Source organism: Salvelinus fontinalis, chromosome 33 (assembly GCF_029448725.1).
Source record: "Salvelinus fontinalis isolate EN_2023a chromosome 33, ASM2944872v1, whole genome shotgun sequence".
NCBI classification, from domain to species: domain Eukaryota; kingdom Metazoa; phylum Chordata; class Actinopteri; order Salmoniformes; family Salmonidae; genus Salvelinus; species Salvelinus fontinalis.
The window spans coordinates 49,898,032-49,916,034 of record NC_074697.1 but is presented as its reverse complement, the minus strand read 5'-3'; the positions used below and the strand labels follow the sequence as shown (position 1 = coordinate 49,916,034).

The 18,003-nt window shown below is 47.5% G+C and overlaps 1 protein-coding gene across 2 annotated transcripts in view; it reads right to left on the bottom strand.

The window, feature by feature from the left end:
- LOC129832484 (interleukin-1 receptor accessory protein) overlaps positions 1–16,379 on the bottom strand; it is a 45,598-nt gene extending 29,219 nt beyond the window's left edge. The window contains exons 1-2 of one of the 2 annotated variants that reach the window (XM_055896594.1): positions 12,809–16,379; positions 10,582–10,676 (exon numbers count right to left, since the gene is read on the bottom strand). In XM_055896594.1, coding sequence (XP_055752569.1) covers positions 10,582–10,676; positions 12,809–12,810 — 97 coding nt within the window. In that variant the 5' untranslated portion in view covers positions 12,811–16,379. The remainder of the gene's footprint in view (positions 1–10,581; positions 10,677–12,808) is intronic. The other variant, XM_055896595.1, reaches the window with a different exon arrangement.
- Positions 16,380–18,003: the final 1,624 nt, after the last annotated feature.

The window sequence follows — 18,003 nt, the reverse complement described above, 5'->3', positions numbered from 1 at the left end:
CCTATATATGGTCATGACACTTAGGAGTCTACTTACAGTCCATACGCCTTCCTCTTGGTCTCAAGAGGATGTGAGAGAAGAAATGTTGTGTTCATCTTGATCAGGGGTGGAATAAAAGCAATTTCTTTGACGTGACCGTCCACTTCCGGTTCTCTGAAACGCGCGACAAGGAAGTGCCATTGCCTTCTGCTTTGCTGCCGTAATAGACGAAAACTATCCCCGGCTCGGAATTTTTTTGATACATGTGAACATATCATCGTAATGTATGTTTTTTCAATATAGTTTAATCAGATTATTGAAATTTTTTTCGGGAGTTTTGCCGTGTTCCGTCCTCTGACTGTGTTTACGTCGGAGAGATTTGTGCCACTCGGCTAGTGCCAATGCTAAGTGAAGAGGGAAATTTGCCATTCTGAATCCAAACAACGACTCATCTGGACAGAGGACACCTTGTTCAACATTCTGATGAAAGATCAGCAAAAGTAAGAGCCAATTTATGATGTTATTTCATATATCTGTCGTGCATGTTGACTGGTCGTGGGCGCCCAAGTTTTTCTGTCTATTGCTGCTATGCTAATATCACGCTACATTTTGTTTGCGCTGTAAAACATTTAATAAATCTGAAATATTGTCTAGAATCACAAGATGCCTGTCTTTCAATTGCTGTACACTATGTATTTTTCAGAAATGGTTTATGAGGAGTAATTAGGTATTTGACGTTGGTGTCTGTAAATATTATGGCTGCTTTCGGTGCAATTTCTGATTGTAGCTGAAATGTAAACTATGAATTATACCTGAAATATGCAAATTTTGGGAAAAAAACATATGCTATACAAGAAATATGTTATCAGATTGTCATCTGATGAGGTTGTTTCTTGGTTAGTGGCTATTTTTATCTTTATTTGGCCGAATTTGTGATAGCTACTGATGGAGTAAAAAACTGATGGAGTAAGAAAAGTGGTGTCTTTTGCTAACGTGGTTAGCTAATAGATTTACATAGTGTCTTCCCTGTAAAACATTTTAAAAATCGGACATGTTGGCTCAACTGTATTATTGAAACAATGTTGCCATTGTGAGAATGCCAACAGGTGTGGTTCCCATGGGGAAAAGGTTCTATTGGGAAAAGGTTACCTTGGGGGTTTCCATGGAAGCCAAGAAGGGGAGTCAGGTGTGTGTGTTTGTGTGTGTCTGCGCTCAAACACACATGCATGTGGGGGTCTGGGAGAGGAAGTGTGTCCATCTGATGAATGGGCATGTACCTGAACTAAATTTTATACACTATTTGTAGTCTCACCCATTCATTTCTAATGACCGGTCATTTTTGACCGGGAACACCACAGGTGTACAAAAGTTAAATAAAAACACACAACATTTTTTGAAAATCATCAAAATGTATTTTGTGTGTTCAGATGACCTATGTGAACAAAGTCATGGAACCTTACGACAATCAGATTAAATTAACTAAATTTTTCAGAGAAAAAAAACTTGTAAATCGGTCCAATTCGACCGGAGCACAGCAGGAGGGTTAAAGTAGTTGGCAATATCAGTGGGATTTGTGATAAATGAGCCATCTGATTCAATGAATGATGGAGCCGAGTTTGATTTTTTTCTGCAAAAAATGTCATTTATGGCGCTCCAAAGCTTTTTGCTATGATTCTTTATATCATTTATCTTTCTTTCATAGTATAGTTTCTTTGTATTTTTATTTAGCTTAGTCACATGATTTTTATTCATTGACTACAGCTCAGCGTTCAACACCATAGCGCCCTCAAAGCTCATCACTGAGCTAAGGACCCTGGGACTAAACACCTCCCTATGCAACTGGATCCTGGACTTCCTGACAGGCTGCCCCCGGGTGGTAAGGGTAGGTAATAACATCCACCACACTGATAATCAACAAGTGGGCCAGTCTGGTGTGCGTTGCCAGTCCCCTCCTGTACTCATTGTTCACTCATGACTGCACGGCCAGGCACGACTCCAACACCATCATTAAGTTTGTGATGACAACAGTGGTAGGCCTGATCACCGACAACGACGACACAGCCTATATGGAGGAGTTCAGAGACCTGGCAGTGTGGTGTCAACATCACCAACAAACAAACATGGTCCAAGCACACCAAGACAGTCATGAAAAGGTCACGACAAAACCTATTCCCCCTCAGGAGACTGAAAAGATTTGGCATGGGTCCTCAGATCCTCAAAAGGTGTTCTACAGCTGCACCATCGAGAGCATCCTGATGGGTTGCATCACTGCTCGGTATGGCAACCGGCCACCGATCGTAAGGCACTACAGAGGGTAGTGAGTAAGGCCCAGTACATCACTGGGGCCAAGCTTCCTGCCATCCAGGACCTCTATAGCAGGCAGTCAGAGCAAGGCCCTAAAGATTGTCAAAGACTCCAGCCACCCTAGTCATAGACTGTTCTCTCTGCTACCGCGCAGCAAGCGGTACCGGAGCGCCAAGTCTAGGTCAAAGAGGCTTCTAAACAGCTTCTACCTCCAAGCCATGAGTCCTGAACATCTGATCAAATGGCTATCCAGACTATTTGCATAAAACACACAAAGAGTGTTTTCACACACTTTTTTTGCAGCAGGCAGGTTACAACAAGCTAAAACCAACTGATGAAATCACTGGCGACCGATATACTTGCACATCATTTGTGCAGAAGTAGAAAGATGTGGGTTTATTTTTACTACTGTCTCACTGTCTAATCGGAGTATGCGTCTGTGTTTGCCCCTGGTCCCCAGTGCCCCTGTTTCATACAGTAGCAAGTGAGTCATGCCACAAGAAGACAGGTCGCAGGAGACAATGTTCGCGAATGGATTTAGAATATTGATAAGTGGCAGTTGGGACATTGAGTGTCACGAAATGTTGACCCTGAGGACCTGTATATTCGCGCTTTAAATGGAGCTTGTTTCTCAATATAAGTTCCTGTGTGTCTGGATTGATGACAAGTTATCCTTTGTAATGCGTATAAAAAATATGGCTAAGATCCAAGATTGTTTTATCGAAATAAATCATGCCTTATTATTAAAAATAGGAGAAAGATTGTTCAAGCAACACTTCTCCCTGTATTGGATTTTGGTGATATTGTTTACATGCATGCGGCAACCTCTGTTTTAAAACCCTTGGACGCAGTCTACCATTCCGCAATACGTTTTATCACAAGGGACAATTTTAGGACTCATCATTGTAGCCTGTATAAAAATGTGGGATGGACCTCTCTGTCTGTAAGAGAGCTGCATTCTCTTTTATTTATTTACAAAGCAATCTTACAGAAACTCCCTCCATTTGTAACTTCATTAACCTCTCTAGGGTACGTGAGACGGTAGCGTCCCACCTCTTCAACAGCCAGTGAAACTGCAGGGTGCCAAATTCTAAACAACAGAAATCCCATAATTAAAATTCCTCAAACATACATGTATTTTACACGATTTTAAAAGATACACTTGTTGTAAATCCAGCCACAGTGTCCGATTTCAAAAAGGCTTTACTACGAAAGCAAACCAAATGATTATGTTAGGTGAGTGCCTATTCACAGAATAACACAGCCATTTTTCCAGCAAAAGAGAGGATTCACAAAAAGCAGAAATATAGATCAAATGAATCACTAACCTTTGATGATCTTCATCAGATGACACTCATTGTAAAGGCAGTCAATGTTGTTCTCCCCCTTAGACGAGAAGGAGCATGGATAGGACCAAGATGCGGATTGAGGGAAATAAGCCATCTTTTAATGAAGAACAGCAAACAAGACACTACAAACTACAAAACAACAAACAAACCTTCAACCGTCCTGTGTGGCCCAAACACTGACACAGGAACAAACACCCACAAAACACCAGTGAAACCCTGGCTGCCTTTGTATGACTCTCAATTAGAGACAAACAATACACACCTGTCTCTAATTGAGAATCATACCAGGCCGAACACAAAACCCCACATAGAAATACAAACATAGACAAACCCACCCAACTCACGCCCTGACCAACTAAAATGAATACAAAACAAAGGAAAACAGGTCAGGAACGTGACAGAACCCCCCCCTTAAGGTGCGAACTCCGGGCGCACCAGCACAAAGTCTAGGGGAGGGTCTGGGTGGGCGTCTGTCCACGGTGGCGGCTCTGGCGGTGGACGAGGTCCCCACCATAATCAATCCCCGCTTTTTTATCCCCCTCCCAATGACCACCCTCCCACTAACCCCACCTAAATGAAGGGGCAGCACCGGGACAAGGGGCAGCACCGGGACAAGGGGCAGCACCGGGACAAGGGGCAGCACCGGGACAAGGGGCAGCACCGGGACAAGGGGCGGCGGCAGGTCCTGGCTGAGGGACTCCGGCAGGTCCTGGCTGAGGGACTCCGGCAGGTCCTGGCTGAGGGACTCCGGCAGGTCCTGGCTGAGGGACTCCGGCAGGTCCTGGCTGAGGGACTCCGGCAGGTCCTGGCTGAGGGACTCCGGCAGGTCCTGGCTGAGGGACTCCGGCAGGTCCTGGCTGAGGGACTCCGGCAGGTCCTGGCTGAGGGACTCCGGCAGGTCCTGGCTGAGGGACTCCGGCAGGTCCTGGCTGAGGGACTCCGGCAGGTCCTGGCTGAGGGACTCCGGCAGGTCCTGGCTGAGGGACTCCGGCAGGTCCTGGCTGAGGGACTCCGGCAGGTCCTGGCTGAGGGACTCCGGCAGGTCCTGGCTGAGGGACTCCGGCAGGTCCTGGCTGAGGGACTCCGGCAGGTCCTGGCTGAGGGACTCCGGCAGGTCCGGGCTGAGGGACTCCGGCAGGTCCGGGCTGAGGGACTCCGGCAGGTCCGGGCTGAGGGACTCCGGCAGGTCCGGGCTGAGGGACTCCGGCAGGTCCGGGCTGAGGGACTCCGGCAGGTCCGGGCTGAGGGACTCCGGCAGGTCCGGGCTGAGGGACTCCGGCAGGTCCGGGCTGAGGGACTCCGGCAGGTCCGGGCTGAGGGACTCCGGCAGGTCCGGGCTGAGGGACTCCGGCAGGTCCGGGCTGAGGGACTCCGGCAGGTCCGGGCTGAGGGACTCCGGCAGGTCCGGGCTGAGGGACTCCGGCAGCTCCGGACTGTAGGGCAGCTCCGGACTGTAGGGCAGCTCCGGACTGTAGGGCAGCTCCGGACTGTAGGGCAGCTCCGGACTGTAGGGCAGCTCCGGACTGTAGGGCAGCTCCGACTGTAGGGCAGCTCCGGACTGTCGGACGTCTCTGGCAGCTCCTGACTGGCGGTTGTCTCTGGCAGCTCCTGACTGGCGGGCGTCTCTGGCAGCTCCTGACTGGCGGGCGTCTCTGGCAGCTCCTGACTGGCGGGCGTCTCTGGCAGCTCCTGACTGGCGGGCGTCTCTGGCAGCTCCTGACTGGCGGGCGTCTCTGGCAGCTCCTGACTGGCGGGCGTCTCTGGCAGCTCCTGACTGGCGGGCGTCTCTGGCAGCTCCTGACTGGCGGGCGTCTCTGGCAGCTCCTGACTGGCGGGCGTCTCTGGCGGCTCCTGACTGGCGGGCGTCTCTGGCGGCTCCTGACTGGCGGGCGTCTCTGGCGGCTCCTGACTGGCGGGCGTCTCTGGCGGCTCCTGACTGGCGGGCGTCTCTGGCGGCTCCTGACTGACGGACGGCTCTAGCGGCTCCTGACTGACGGACGGCTCTACTGGCTCGTGGCAGACGGGCGGCTCTAATGGCTCGTGGCAGACGGATGACTCAGACGGCGCTGGGCAGACAGATGGCTCAGACGGCGCTGGGCAGACAGATGGCTCAGACGGCGCTGGGCAGACAGATGGCTCAGACGGCGCTGGGCAGACAGATGGCTCAGACGGCGCTGGGCAGACAGATGGCTCAGACGGAGCTGGGCAGACGGGCCGTTCAGGCACCGCTGGGCAGACGGCAGACTCTGGCCGGCTGAGACGCACTATAGGCCTGGTGCGTGGTACCGGAACTGGAGGTACCGGGCTGAGGGCACGCACCTCAGGGCGAGTGCGGGGAACAGGAACAGGGCACACTGGACTCTCGTGGCGCACACTAGGCCTGGTGCGTGGTACCGGAACTGGAGGTACCGGGCTGAGGGCACGCACCTCAGGGCGAGTGCGGGGAGAAGGAACAGTGCGTCCAGGGCTCTGGAGACGCACAGGAGGCTTGGTGCGTGGTGCCGGAACTGGAGGCACTGGGCTGGAGACACGCACCATAGGGAGAGTGCGTGGAAGAGGAACAGGGCTCTGGAGATGCACTGGAAGCCTGGTGCGTGGTGTAGGCACTGGTGGTACTGAGCTGGGGTGGGAAAGTGGCGCCGGATATACCGGACCGTGAAGGAGGACACGTGCTCTTGAGCACCGAGCCTCCCCAACCCTACCAGGTTGAATGGTCCCCGTAGCCCTGCCAGTGCGGCGAGGTGGAATAGCCCGCACTGGGCTATGCAGGCGAACCGGGGACACCACCTGTAAGGCTGGTGCCATGTACGCCGGCCCGAGGAGACGTACTGGAGGCCAGATACGTTGGGCCGGCTTCATGGCATCCGGCTCGATGCCCAACCTAGCCCTCCCAGTGCGGCAAGGTGGAATAGCCCGCACTGGGCTAAGCACGCGTACTGGGGACACCGTGCGCTTTACCGCATAACACGGTGTCTGACCAGTACGACGCCCTCTTACTCCACGGCAAGCCCGGGGAGTTGGCTCAGGTATCCTACCCGGCTTCGCCACACTCCCCTTTAGCCCCCTCCCAAGAAATTTTTGGGTGAGCCTCTCGGGCTTCCAGCCTCTCATACGTGCTGCCTCCTCATACCAGCGCTCCTGGGCTGTGGCTGCCTCCTTCTCCTCCCGAGAGCGGCGATTCTCTCCCACCTTAGCCCAGGGTCCTTCTCCATTGAAAATTTGCTCCCAACTCCATTCCTCTTCTCTCCATTGCCTTAGTTCTTTTTCTCTCTCCTCAATCCGCTTGGTCCTGTTGTGGTGGGTGTTTCTGTAAAGGCAGTCAATGTTGTTCTCCCCCTTAGACGAGAAGGAGCATGGATAGGACCAAGATGCGGATTGAGGGAAATAAGCCATCTTTTAATGAAGAACAGCAAACAAGACACTACAAACTACAAAACAACAAACTAACAAACCTTCAACCGTCCTGTGTGGCCCAAACACTGACACAGGAACAAACACCCACAAAACACCAGTGAAACCCTGGCTGCCTTTGTATGACTCTCAATTAGAGACAAACAATACACACCTGTCTCTAATTGAGAATCATACCAGGCCGAACACAAAACCCCACATAGAAATACAAACATAGACAAACCCACCCAACTCACGCCCTGACCAACTAAAATGAATACAAAACAAAGGAAAACAGGTCAGGAACGTGACACTCATAGGACTTCATGTTACACAATACATGTATGTTTTGTTCGGTAAAGTTCATATTTATATCCAAAAATCTGAGTTTACATTGGCGCGTTACGTTCAGAAGTTCCAAAACATCCTTTGATTTTGCAGAGAGCCACATCAATTTACAATTTACATAATACTCATAATAAACATTGCTAAAAGATACAACTGTTATGCATGGAATTTTAGATGCACTTCTCCTTAATTCAACCGCTGTGTCAGATTTTAAAAAAGGTTTACGGAAAAAGCAAACCATGCAATAATCTGAGTCGGCGCTCAGAGCCCAATCAAGACACAAATATATCCGCCATATTATGCAGTCCACAAAAGTCATAAATAGCATTACAAATCTTCACTTACCTTTGCTGATCTTTGTCGTAATGCACTCCCAGGACTCCCACAAGAAATGTTTGTTTTGTTCGGTAATGTCCAAAATTTATGTCCAAATAGCTACTTTTGTTAGCGCGTTTGGTAAACAAATCCAAAGTCACGAAGCGCGTTCACTAAAAGCAGACGAAATGTCAAGTTCCGTTACAGTCAGTAGAAATATGTCAAACGATGTATTGAATCAATCTTCAGGATGTTTTTAACATAAATCTTCAATAATGTTCTAACCAGAGAATTCCATTGTCTTCAGAAGTGCGATGGAACAGAGCTCCCTCATGTAAACGCACATGGTCAGAGCATGGTCAGCTCATGGCAGACCTTACTCATTCCCTTCTCCTTCGGCCCCACTTCACAGAAGAAGCATCAGACAAGGTTATAAAGACTGTTGACATCTAGTGGAAGCCTTAGGAAGTGCAACATTACCAATATCCCACTGTATCTTCAATAGGAGCTGAGTTGAAAATCGACCAACCTCAGATTTCCCACTTCCTGGTTGGATTTTTTCTCAGGTTTTTGCCTGCCATATGAGTTCTGTTATACTCACAGACATCATTCAAACCGTTTTAGAAACTTCAGAGTGTTTTCTATCCAAATCTACTAATAATATGCATATTCTATCTTTTATGGCTTTGTAGCAGGCCGTTTACTCTGGGCATGCTTTTCATCCGGACGTGAAAATACTGCCCCCTACCCCAAAGAAGTTAATTAAGATAAGAATAATAAGTTTACCAAACCTGTTCACATGAATGGATAACACTAGAGATCCCTTCAGTCTCCACAGATTTAGGAAAATCCATGTTTAGTTTTTTTGCCCCTAATTTGTGGAACAATACACAGAGTTCACTACAGCTAGATGTACTGGTGCCACTCATTATTGATTGAGGACCTGAATGTCATTGCTTTTATTAAATGTTTATTTTTGTAAATTGTGTGCTGAATTATATTTTTATTATACATGTGTATCTTTTAATATTCTGTTTTTATTGTAATGTGTACAGGGCTCTCTTGTAAAATAGATTGTTAATCTCAATGTGATGCCCTGTTTAAATAAAGGTTAAATAAAATATATTAAAACAATCTTTTTAATTGTCTAAATGATTATTTTGGGCCAAAACACTTGCAAACTCAGGTGATCACTATCGAACACAAGAGCGAGTGGACCCTCAATAAAGGGCTTAGTGACAAGTGTTCGGGTTTGAGATTCAGCCAGAGAATGTGCTCATTCAACCAGAAACATAACGGGCCTGTCAACCTATTCTCGAATTCCCAATGTCAACCTCAAGCTAGTCCTGCATCGGGTTGGATACCCACGGTTCTCCCGGGGTGAATCAGCTGGCGGATGGAATGGAAACTTCAAGGCTCGCGGCTCAGAACAACTACATTGCACGTCGGAAACATTTAAAATCAAGATAAGGCTACCAGCCAGTCACGCATTTATAGTGTGTATAGGATGGGGAACTGTCCCTTATTTGTGTGGTGCTAAAACGTTTTAATTTGTCCACGCTCAGAGCTTATGTTCCTTCTCCCCGTGTGAGAATATGACACGTTGCAAGAGTTTACTTTTCCTGGATAGCATAGCTCACGCGAAAATGGCTATCGTAGAACTAACCGGATAAATAAAAAGTAAAGGATATTATGATAAGGGAATGTCACGCCCTGACCTTAGTTATCTTTGTTTTCTTTATTATTTGGTTGGGTCAGGGTGTGACAAGGTTGGTTTGTTTAGTTTTTGTATTGTCTAGGGGTTTTTGTATGTCTAGGGGTTTTTCTAGTCTAGGTGTTTATATGTCTATTGTTGCCTGGATTGGTTCTCAATCAGAGGCAGCTGTTTATCGTTGTCTCTGATTGGGCACCATATTTAGGTAGCCATATTCCTTGGGTATTTTGTGGGTTGTTATGTCTAGAGGAAGATGGATACACAGCCTACACAAAGTGCAAGCAGATAGACCTATTTGTTTTCTTAATTATTACATTAATTCAGGCATATGCAGGCCATACAAAGTGTAAACCGGTGCGGGTAGTAGTTTGAGTAGCCTACTAAATAAATGTCGCTTATTTTTGCAGCCTATATTTGATTCTGGGAATAGTTTGTTTAAGTTGTAATTAGGCCTAAACTATTTTATTATCTAAACAATATTGAATGTAAAGATATTGTTTTGTTAGGTTGGCTATAGGATTTCATTAGGTAAAAAGGCTAATTCAAATCAGAATCACCTTTATTCGCCAAGTACATGTGCACACTCAGAATTGTACTTGGTGATAAAGGCAATTTTTGTGATTTGAGTGACGTATCACATTGTGAAAATAAAAACATACAGTTCTTACTTCCTGGCATGGTTTCCTTTCATCCAAATGTTGAATAGACATGAATTCATGCAGGGAAGGGAAATAGTAATAATAGCCTAATAGTATTAATTATAATAAAGCCTACTACTGTGAAGTCACAGATACAATTCATTCAAATGATGTCATATGGCAGGGTAAAGGATCGGCTCCCGAAAACAATCCTATGCGAGTGGGTCGGGTTGCGGAGAAAAATCTGTCCTGATGGGTGGGGTTACGAACTGATGTAGCCAGATTGAGGTGGGTGCGGCTCCAAAAAAACTGACCTGTGCAGGACTCTACCCCCTACACACATAGTTATGGGATAGTTTGGGAAAGACTGGATAGGTGTAAAAAATATGGTGTGAACTCCATTTAGCAAAGTGGAGCTATTCTTATATTCATATCCAATATTTTATCATCTACATGAATTGCCTACGGAGGGAACTAGGGGTCATATTCGGAGTGTAGCATAATACTGACCAATCAAAATCTCCTTGTCTGAACTATCACTCACCTGAGTGGACACTGGATGAAGTGGTGGCTGGAGTAACCCCACCTACTCCCACCATGGCAACTGAGAGAGACAGGAGAGCTGTGATGAAGAGAGCCCTGGGGAGGGAGAGGGAAACCATGACCATATGTCTGCCTCGATCTCTACAATAACTCAGCTATTAATTATACAAATATTGATTTAGCACTAAGTCAGTTCTGTCAAACTTTGGAGGGGGTTGAGGGAAAGAGACAAAATGATGGGACAGGGTCATAGTAAAGGCAGACGAGGGAGAGGGAGAGAAGAGTTGACGGGAAAGAGAGAGAGAGAGATGGAAGGAGACGGAAAGAGACACAGAGATGCAGGGAAGGCGACTAGATCAGGATTGTGAGAGAGAAAGGAAGAAATAAGTGGAGGAAAGGAGAGAGTAAAGAGAGAAGAGGCGGAAAGGAGAGAAGAGAAGAGGGACATCAAATGATGGTGATCTGCCACGCATGAAAGGACTGAGGTAGGTAATGACATGTGGTGGCTCCCCGGAAGCACATATGGGTGCCTCCACCTCGATCACCGCTTTCTACTGCAACAGCAGATGAACAAGAGGCTGCCTTCTGCCCAAAGTCTCTGTGCCACACTATCACTGACTGAGGCACTAAAGAGAAATTGGCATGGCCTTGGCTTGGTCTGCCTATCCAGATACATTGGCACTGAACAGAGATGCTGAATTAAATACACATTGAGACACTTAGGGCGCAATTGAATCAAACCCACTTTGCAGTATTTAGAGCATAGCTCTTGATTCCCATGGTGAAATAAAATCACAGATTGTTCTATACTCTTACAAAACAAAGTGCTATCTAGAACCTAAAAGTGTTCGTTGGCTGTCCCCATAGGAGGAACCTTTTTGGTTCCAGGAAGAACCCCCTTGGATTCCATGTACAACTCTTTCCACAGAGGGTTCTACCTGAAACCAAAAAGGATTCTACCAGGAACCAAAAAGGGTTCTCCTCTGGGGACAGCTGAAGTACGCTTTTGGAACCCTTTTTTCTAAAAGTGTACTGTAAAATGTACAACAACAACCAGGTAGACTACCCACACACTGTATAGATGCAGTTGTCGGAATAAAATGTGTGCATGCATGAGCATTAGTTTGTAATTAAAGAAACTGTTGAGGTGGTTTTGATTGAATTCCAGACAGACACAGTGACACGTGGAAGAGGAATATTAGAAACATCGAGATGAAGATGAGAGGTCTCTATAACCATGGCACAAAACATGGTCAAATATAAACACAGATACATTGAATGTAACATTTAAAAAACTAAAAGAACATTAAACTCACACAGATGTGTAATATGAAATCAGATTTGTATCTTATTTAATCATAATACTAATTACTTATTTCTTACCCTGTAAGCAGTCTATGGACAAGGTAAGGAAACCAATATATAGGCCTAATTGTGAAATTTGGGTGAACCATCTCTTTCAACTTTGAACTATCCCTTTATAGTCACTTCAGTTAATTATCAAAAGCAACATATGCTGACTTGTGTAAAATAAAGTTAGGTTACTTCATTTGATGTACAATACAATTTTGGACACAACAGCTTTTTAATTTTAGGCTAGGCTACTTAGGCTAATTTAACTCAAAACCACTCTCTTCTGCTTATCTGAGCGTCACAAATGACTGCTTTAGTATCCACTTTTCTGGAAACATTGCCAATGCTGCCTGAATTGGCCTAGAATTTCTCATAATCATTCAACCATGGGATCGAAAGGGAGAAGTTTTCTAATGAGTCACGAAATTACTTAAAAGGGGACATATTCTAGGCTAATTCGGGCAGCATACATTAATTGATTCTGCTTCCACAAAAGAGCACTCATTATGTGTTTGAAAGAAAATCTCATTATCCGCTATGATCGATATCACGCTCTTCCTGTGTCCTCTGGCAAACTGAGACAACAACGAGACATAGGCCAATGTTTAAGCCGGTCCGATCAGAATCTGATGGAGAAGAGGACGGTCTTTCTGTCAAAACTGACGATTTGTATGAAAATGCATAAAAGAAAATGATTACAATAGTTGTACAGAGATTTCTCTGCTTGCAGTGTATGGGAAAATCATTATTGCTTGAATTGTTTGGACTATAGGCTAAAAGTGGATAAAAAAAGCAAGCTATAGGCTGCATGGAACTAGTACTGCAACAGTGCACAATGAGTAATAAACGAATGAATAGGTTGAGGTGATACTTACATCTCCACAAGTCCACCCTGTAGCGCTGAAAACGGCAACGGGAACGCTGACACCCCAGGCAAGGCAGAGTGGCTGTCGCAGGGTGAGGAGACAGTCGGCTGCAGCTGAGTCAGACAAACTTACGATCAGAGAGGAACGAGGGGCACGGCGGTCTTGCCAGTAACGGTTTTGTTTTAGTGTACCATTCACCACTGGACCATAAATCATATGACAAACGACAGCCACACGGTGTTGGGAATCCTTCCAATCAAAGCGACACAGTCGAGCACCCTCGAGATGCGGCTCAGTAGTAGGCTAGAGTATATTACGCATCAAACGTAGCCAACCTGTCCGTTTGACGAATGACTGCCAGCCGTCGTAAACTACTTAGAGGTTCTGCGGTATGCAAATCTCAGTGAGCCCCCGTTCGATGTTCCAGATGCCACTTGTAATTTACTTGAAATGACACTCCTCGCATTTTTGTTGCTGGATTTAGGAGTAGATAAAGCCACCAACAAAAGTTAATATTTCAGTAAGCTATTGGATAAGTCAATCAGACACCATTCTTTCTTATAGACTTCAACATAAACTGCGTTATCGGTTTATAGTTACGGGCTAAGTGCTACGACAACATATTTACATTTAAGGAAATAAATCATTCAATCATTTTAGATCTTTCTTGGTGCTCTGCTTATTGCCATGAGGAAGGAAGTGAATCTTGTACCATAAAGTTCAACTCCTCCCTCCACGGAAAACCCAAGTTGCGAAATCTTCAAAATAGGCGTTATTTTTCGTCTATTGAGCAGTGACTGCAGTCTATGGGTATTTCTCAATTTTAGTTGCGGTTTCAGCCTTGTATCAGCAGGTAGGGGTCAATCTGCTACGGTTTTTACTAAAATGTATTCACAATATATGAGTCTAAGTTAATACATTGCAATTAATGGGGGGAAGATCAGCCTCAAACTATTAATGTATAGAGAAATCTGTCATGGATAGGGATGGGTATTTTACCTTTTTTGACTGTACACGCATGATTAGAACAAGGGCGGCTGAAACTGGAAAAAAATATGTGCACATTTATTGTTATGCCAACAGTGAGCAACAATGCCTAACTTATCATAACCATTGCAGATAACAAATCCTAATTGTTAAATTGCTTCATAAATGTTCAGTCAATAAAAAAACGTTGTTATTCCGTCCTTAATGAGATGCCAAAACAACAACTGATCTGACATAATTGTTCTTTAAGTACCCACGGACCATTCCAACTGTTGTTTCATTGTTCATTCATTGTTTCATTGTCCAATCTTGGATGTCACAGCACTACAAATTCTCTCTCTGTTGTAACAAATGGGATTTTTAACCTCCATTTCTGCAGAGTGGGAGAGAGAGAGTTTCTACAGGTATTTATGACCGTCATTGTAATGCCCGGGGTGTAGTGGAGGAAGGAGTCACACGCAGGAGACAGAGAGTTCAGAGTAGCGTTCTAATTTAATACCACAAACAGGTGAACACGACGCCACTCTAAAATGAATGCTCCACCACATAAACGAGAACACGAAATACCAATGAGACAACGTACACGAACCGTGACACACAAGCATGTACAACATGTACACAAAACAATCCCGCACACCCAGCAGGCCGGGCTGCTGGGTAATAAAGCCCCACAAATCACCCTAACCACAAACAGGTGTCAATAATCAACAAAAAGGGAGGGGGAGGAAAAGTCAGTAGCAGCTAGTAGGCCGGTGACGACGACCGCCGAGCACCACCCGAACAGGGAGGGGAGCCACCTTCGGTGGGAGTCGTTACAGTCATAAAATGGCCAACTTCACCCCTCTCCTCTTCTGCGGGAGAGAGAGGGCGCTGTAGAGCAGACCCACTGTAACTTGATCCTTCAGATCTTCACAGGAGAGTCATGACAGTCCCACTCTGGTGGATTTAACTTGGAAGGATCCTGCAAGTTGCAACCCACCATAAGAATGAACCTCGCATGTCCTGGTTTTTGGATCAGCGTAGCAGTACCCCCCTGGTGGTTTACCCTGGTAGGCTTTCTTACAGCTGCAAATCACCATAAGAATGGCCACGGGATGTCCTGGTTGGTGATCGCCGTTGCGGACCCCCTCTGGTGGTTTACCCTGGTAGGCCTTCTGCCAATGGAGCAGTCCACCACCAGGATGGGCAGCGGATGTCCGGATTGGGATCGCCGTTAAGGACACGTCGTCTGGTCGTCCAGGCTGGTGGACCTAGGCAGTAACTTAGGCAGATGTTAACAACACACACATACACTCACAAAATACATCATTCAATTTCTTCCCAAATGAGCAGCGTTGTGGCACTAAGCGATGGTTGTAAGGGGCACGTGTTTATGGCTCTATCACTTCCTAAGTGTCAAAGGAAATGAAACGAAAAATAATAAAAGCATAAACAAAAGATATACAAACTGTAGTTATCACACCTTACTCATCTAATTGGACTGTATTCTATATACGTCCACGGTCTTGACAAAATGACCCAATCATGGCATTGTCTAATGTCATATCTAGGGCGTTCCTAATTCGCGGTGTGTTGCCAAGGGCACTATCCTAAGTTGATAACTACATGATAAGTCTACAGCTGTAAAGCAGCAGCTTCGGCCAGTCTACAGGGATGATCTATGGACCTCTGTGGAGAAACTGGTGAGTACTGTAGCTGTAGAGTCAAAGGCCTCAGAGTACACTTTCAACTTTACTAAGGCTGGTATTTTGCTCGAACCCTTAAGTGATCCTAGAATAAATCCTCATTAAAAGTTCCGTTGTACATGTGTGTTTATGCTTACACAAGCGCACATGCCAAGGGAAAGAACACCAAGTATCCTGGTAGGCTGCAACCTGTTCAGAATGAGTCTGACGTAATCAGGTCATTTCCAGGTCAATGCCTGGAGGTCAGTAAGAATTGATGTTGACCTCAAGGCATATGTTAAGGGGACCTGTAGTAGTTTTACTACATGTCAATGTGTCTTACACCATTGTAGTGGTGATAGGTATGAAGGAGTCTATTTCATAGCTATGTTATCCACGGAGGAACTAACCTCACGATGGAAGTACTCTATATGCACTGAACCAGTCATACGCAGTGTGATCATGGTTCATGACTTTCTTGTCACGTTCTGACCTTAGTTCCTTTGTTATGTCTTTATTTTAGTTTGGTCAGGGCGTGAGTTGGGGTGGGCATTCTATGTTGTTTTTCTATGTTTTGTTCTATTAGGTATTTTCTATTTGTTTGGCCTAGTATGGTTCTCAATCAGACGCAGGTGTCAGTCGTTGTCTCTGATTGGGAGCCATATTTAGGTAGCCTGTTTTCCCTTTGTGTTTTGTGGGTGGTTGTATCCTGTGTTAGTGTTTTCACCATACGGGACTGTTTTGGGTTGTTTGTTTGTACTTTTGTTATTTCGTTCAGTGTTCTGTTTGATTTATTAAATATATCATTATGGACACTTACCACGCTGCAAATTGGTCCGATCCTTGCTACTCCTCCTCAGACAAAGAGGAGGAAACCCGTTACAGAACCACCCACCAAAAAAGGACCAAGCAGCGTGGTATTGGGCAGCAGCGAGTTCTGGACTCATGGACATGGGAGGAGATTCTGGACGGAGAAGGACCCTGCGCACAGGCTGGGGAATATCGCCGTCCCAAGGCAGAGCTGGAGGCAGCGAAAGCTGAGCGGTGGTGGTATGAGGAGGCAGCACGGCAGCGCGGCTGGAAGCCCGAGAGGCAGCCCCAAAAATGTATTGGGGGAGGCACACGGGGAGTGTGGCTAAGTCAGTTAGGAGACCTGAGCCAACTCCCCGTGCTTTCCGTGGAGAGAGGTGGTCCGGGCAGGCACCGTGTTATGCGGAGATGCGCACGGTGTCTCCAGTACGTGTGCTTAGCCCGGTACGTTACATCGCAGCTCCTCGTATCGGCCGGGCTAGAGTGGGCATCGAGCCAGGTGCGATGAAGCCTGCTCAGCGCATCTGGTCTCCAGTGCATCTCCTCGGTCCGTGTTATATGGCACGAGCCCTACGCACTGTGTCTCCCGTGGGTCTGCACAGCCCAGTGCGTCCTGTGCCGGCGCCCCGCAAGTGCCGGGCTAAAATCAACATCCAGCCAGGAAGGGTTGTTCAGGCCCTTAGTTCGAGACCTCCAGTGTGCCTCCACGGACGAGTCTATCCTGTGCCTCCTCCAAGGACCAGGCCTCCAGTAGATCTCTCCAGCCTGGTGAGTACTGTGCCTGTTCTAAGAACCAAGTCTCCTGTGTGTCCCTCCAGTCCGGACGCTCCAGAGCCTCCCGTCTGTCCTGAGCCGCCTGAGCCGCCCGTCTGTCCTGAGCCGCCTGAGCCGCCCGTCTGTCCTGAGCCGCCTGAGCCGCCCGTCAGTCAGGAGCCGCCTGAGCCGCCCGTCAGTCAGGAGCCGCCTGAGCCGCCCGTCAGTCAGGAGCCGCCTGAGCCGCCCGTCAGTCAGGAGCGGTACGTCCTGTGTCTCCTCCTCGCACTTGCCCTGACGTGCGTGTCACCAGTCCTGGTGCCACTTGTGCCGGCTTCACGCATCAGGCTTCCGGCGACGGTCCCCAGTCCAGAGCTTCCGGCAACGGTCCCCAGTCCGGAGCTTCCGGCGACGGTCCCCAGTCCGGAGCTTCCGGCGACGGTCCCCAGTCCAGAGCTTCCGGCGACGGTCCACAGTCCGGAGCTTCCGGCGACGGTTCACAGTCCAGAGCTTCCGGCGACGGTTCACAGTTCGGAACCTCCTGCGACGGTCCACAGTCCGGCAACTCCTGCGACGGTCCACAGTCCGGAACCTCCTGCGACGGTCCACAGTCCGGAACCTCCTACGACGTTCTACAGTTCGGAACCTCCTGAGACGGTCAACGGTTCGGAACCTCCAACGACGGTCTACGGTCCGGAACCTCCTGAGACGGTCAACGGTCCGGAACCTCCTGAGACGGTCTACTGTCCGGAACCTCCTGAGACGGTCAACGGTCCGGAACCTCCTGAGACGGTCCTCAGTCCGGAACCTCCTGAGACGGTATACAGTCCGGAACCACCTGAGACGGTCTGCAGTCCGGAACCTCCTGAGACGGTCCACAGTCCGGAACCTCCTGAGACGGTCCACAGTCCGGAACATCCTGAGACGGTCCGCAGTCCGGAACCTCCTGAGACGGTCCGCAGTCCGGAACCTCCTGAGACGGTCCGCAGT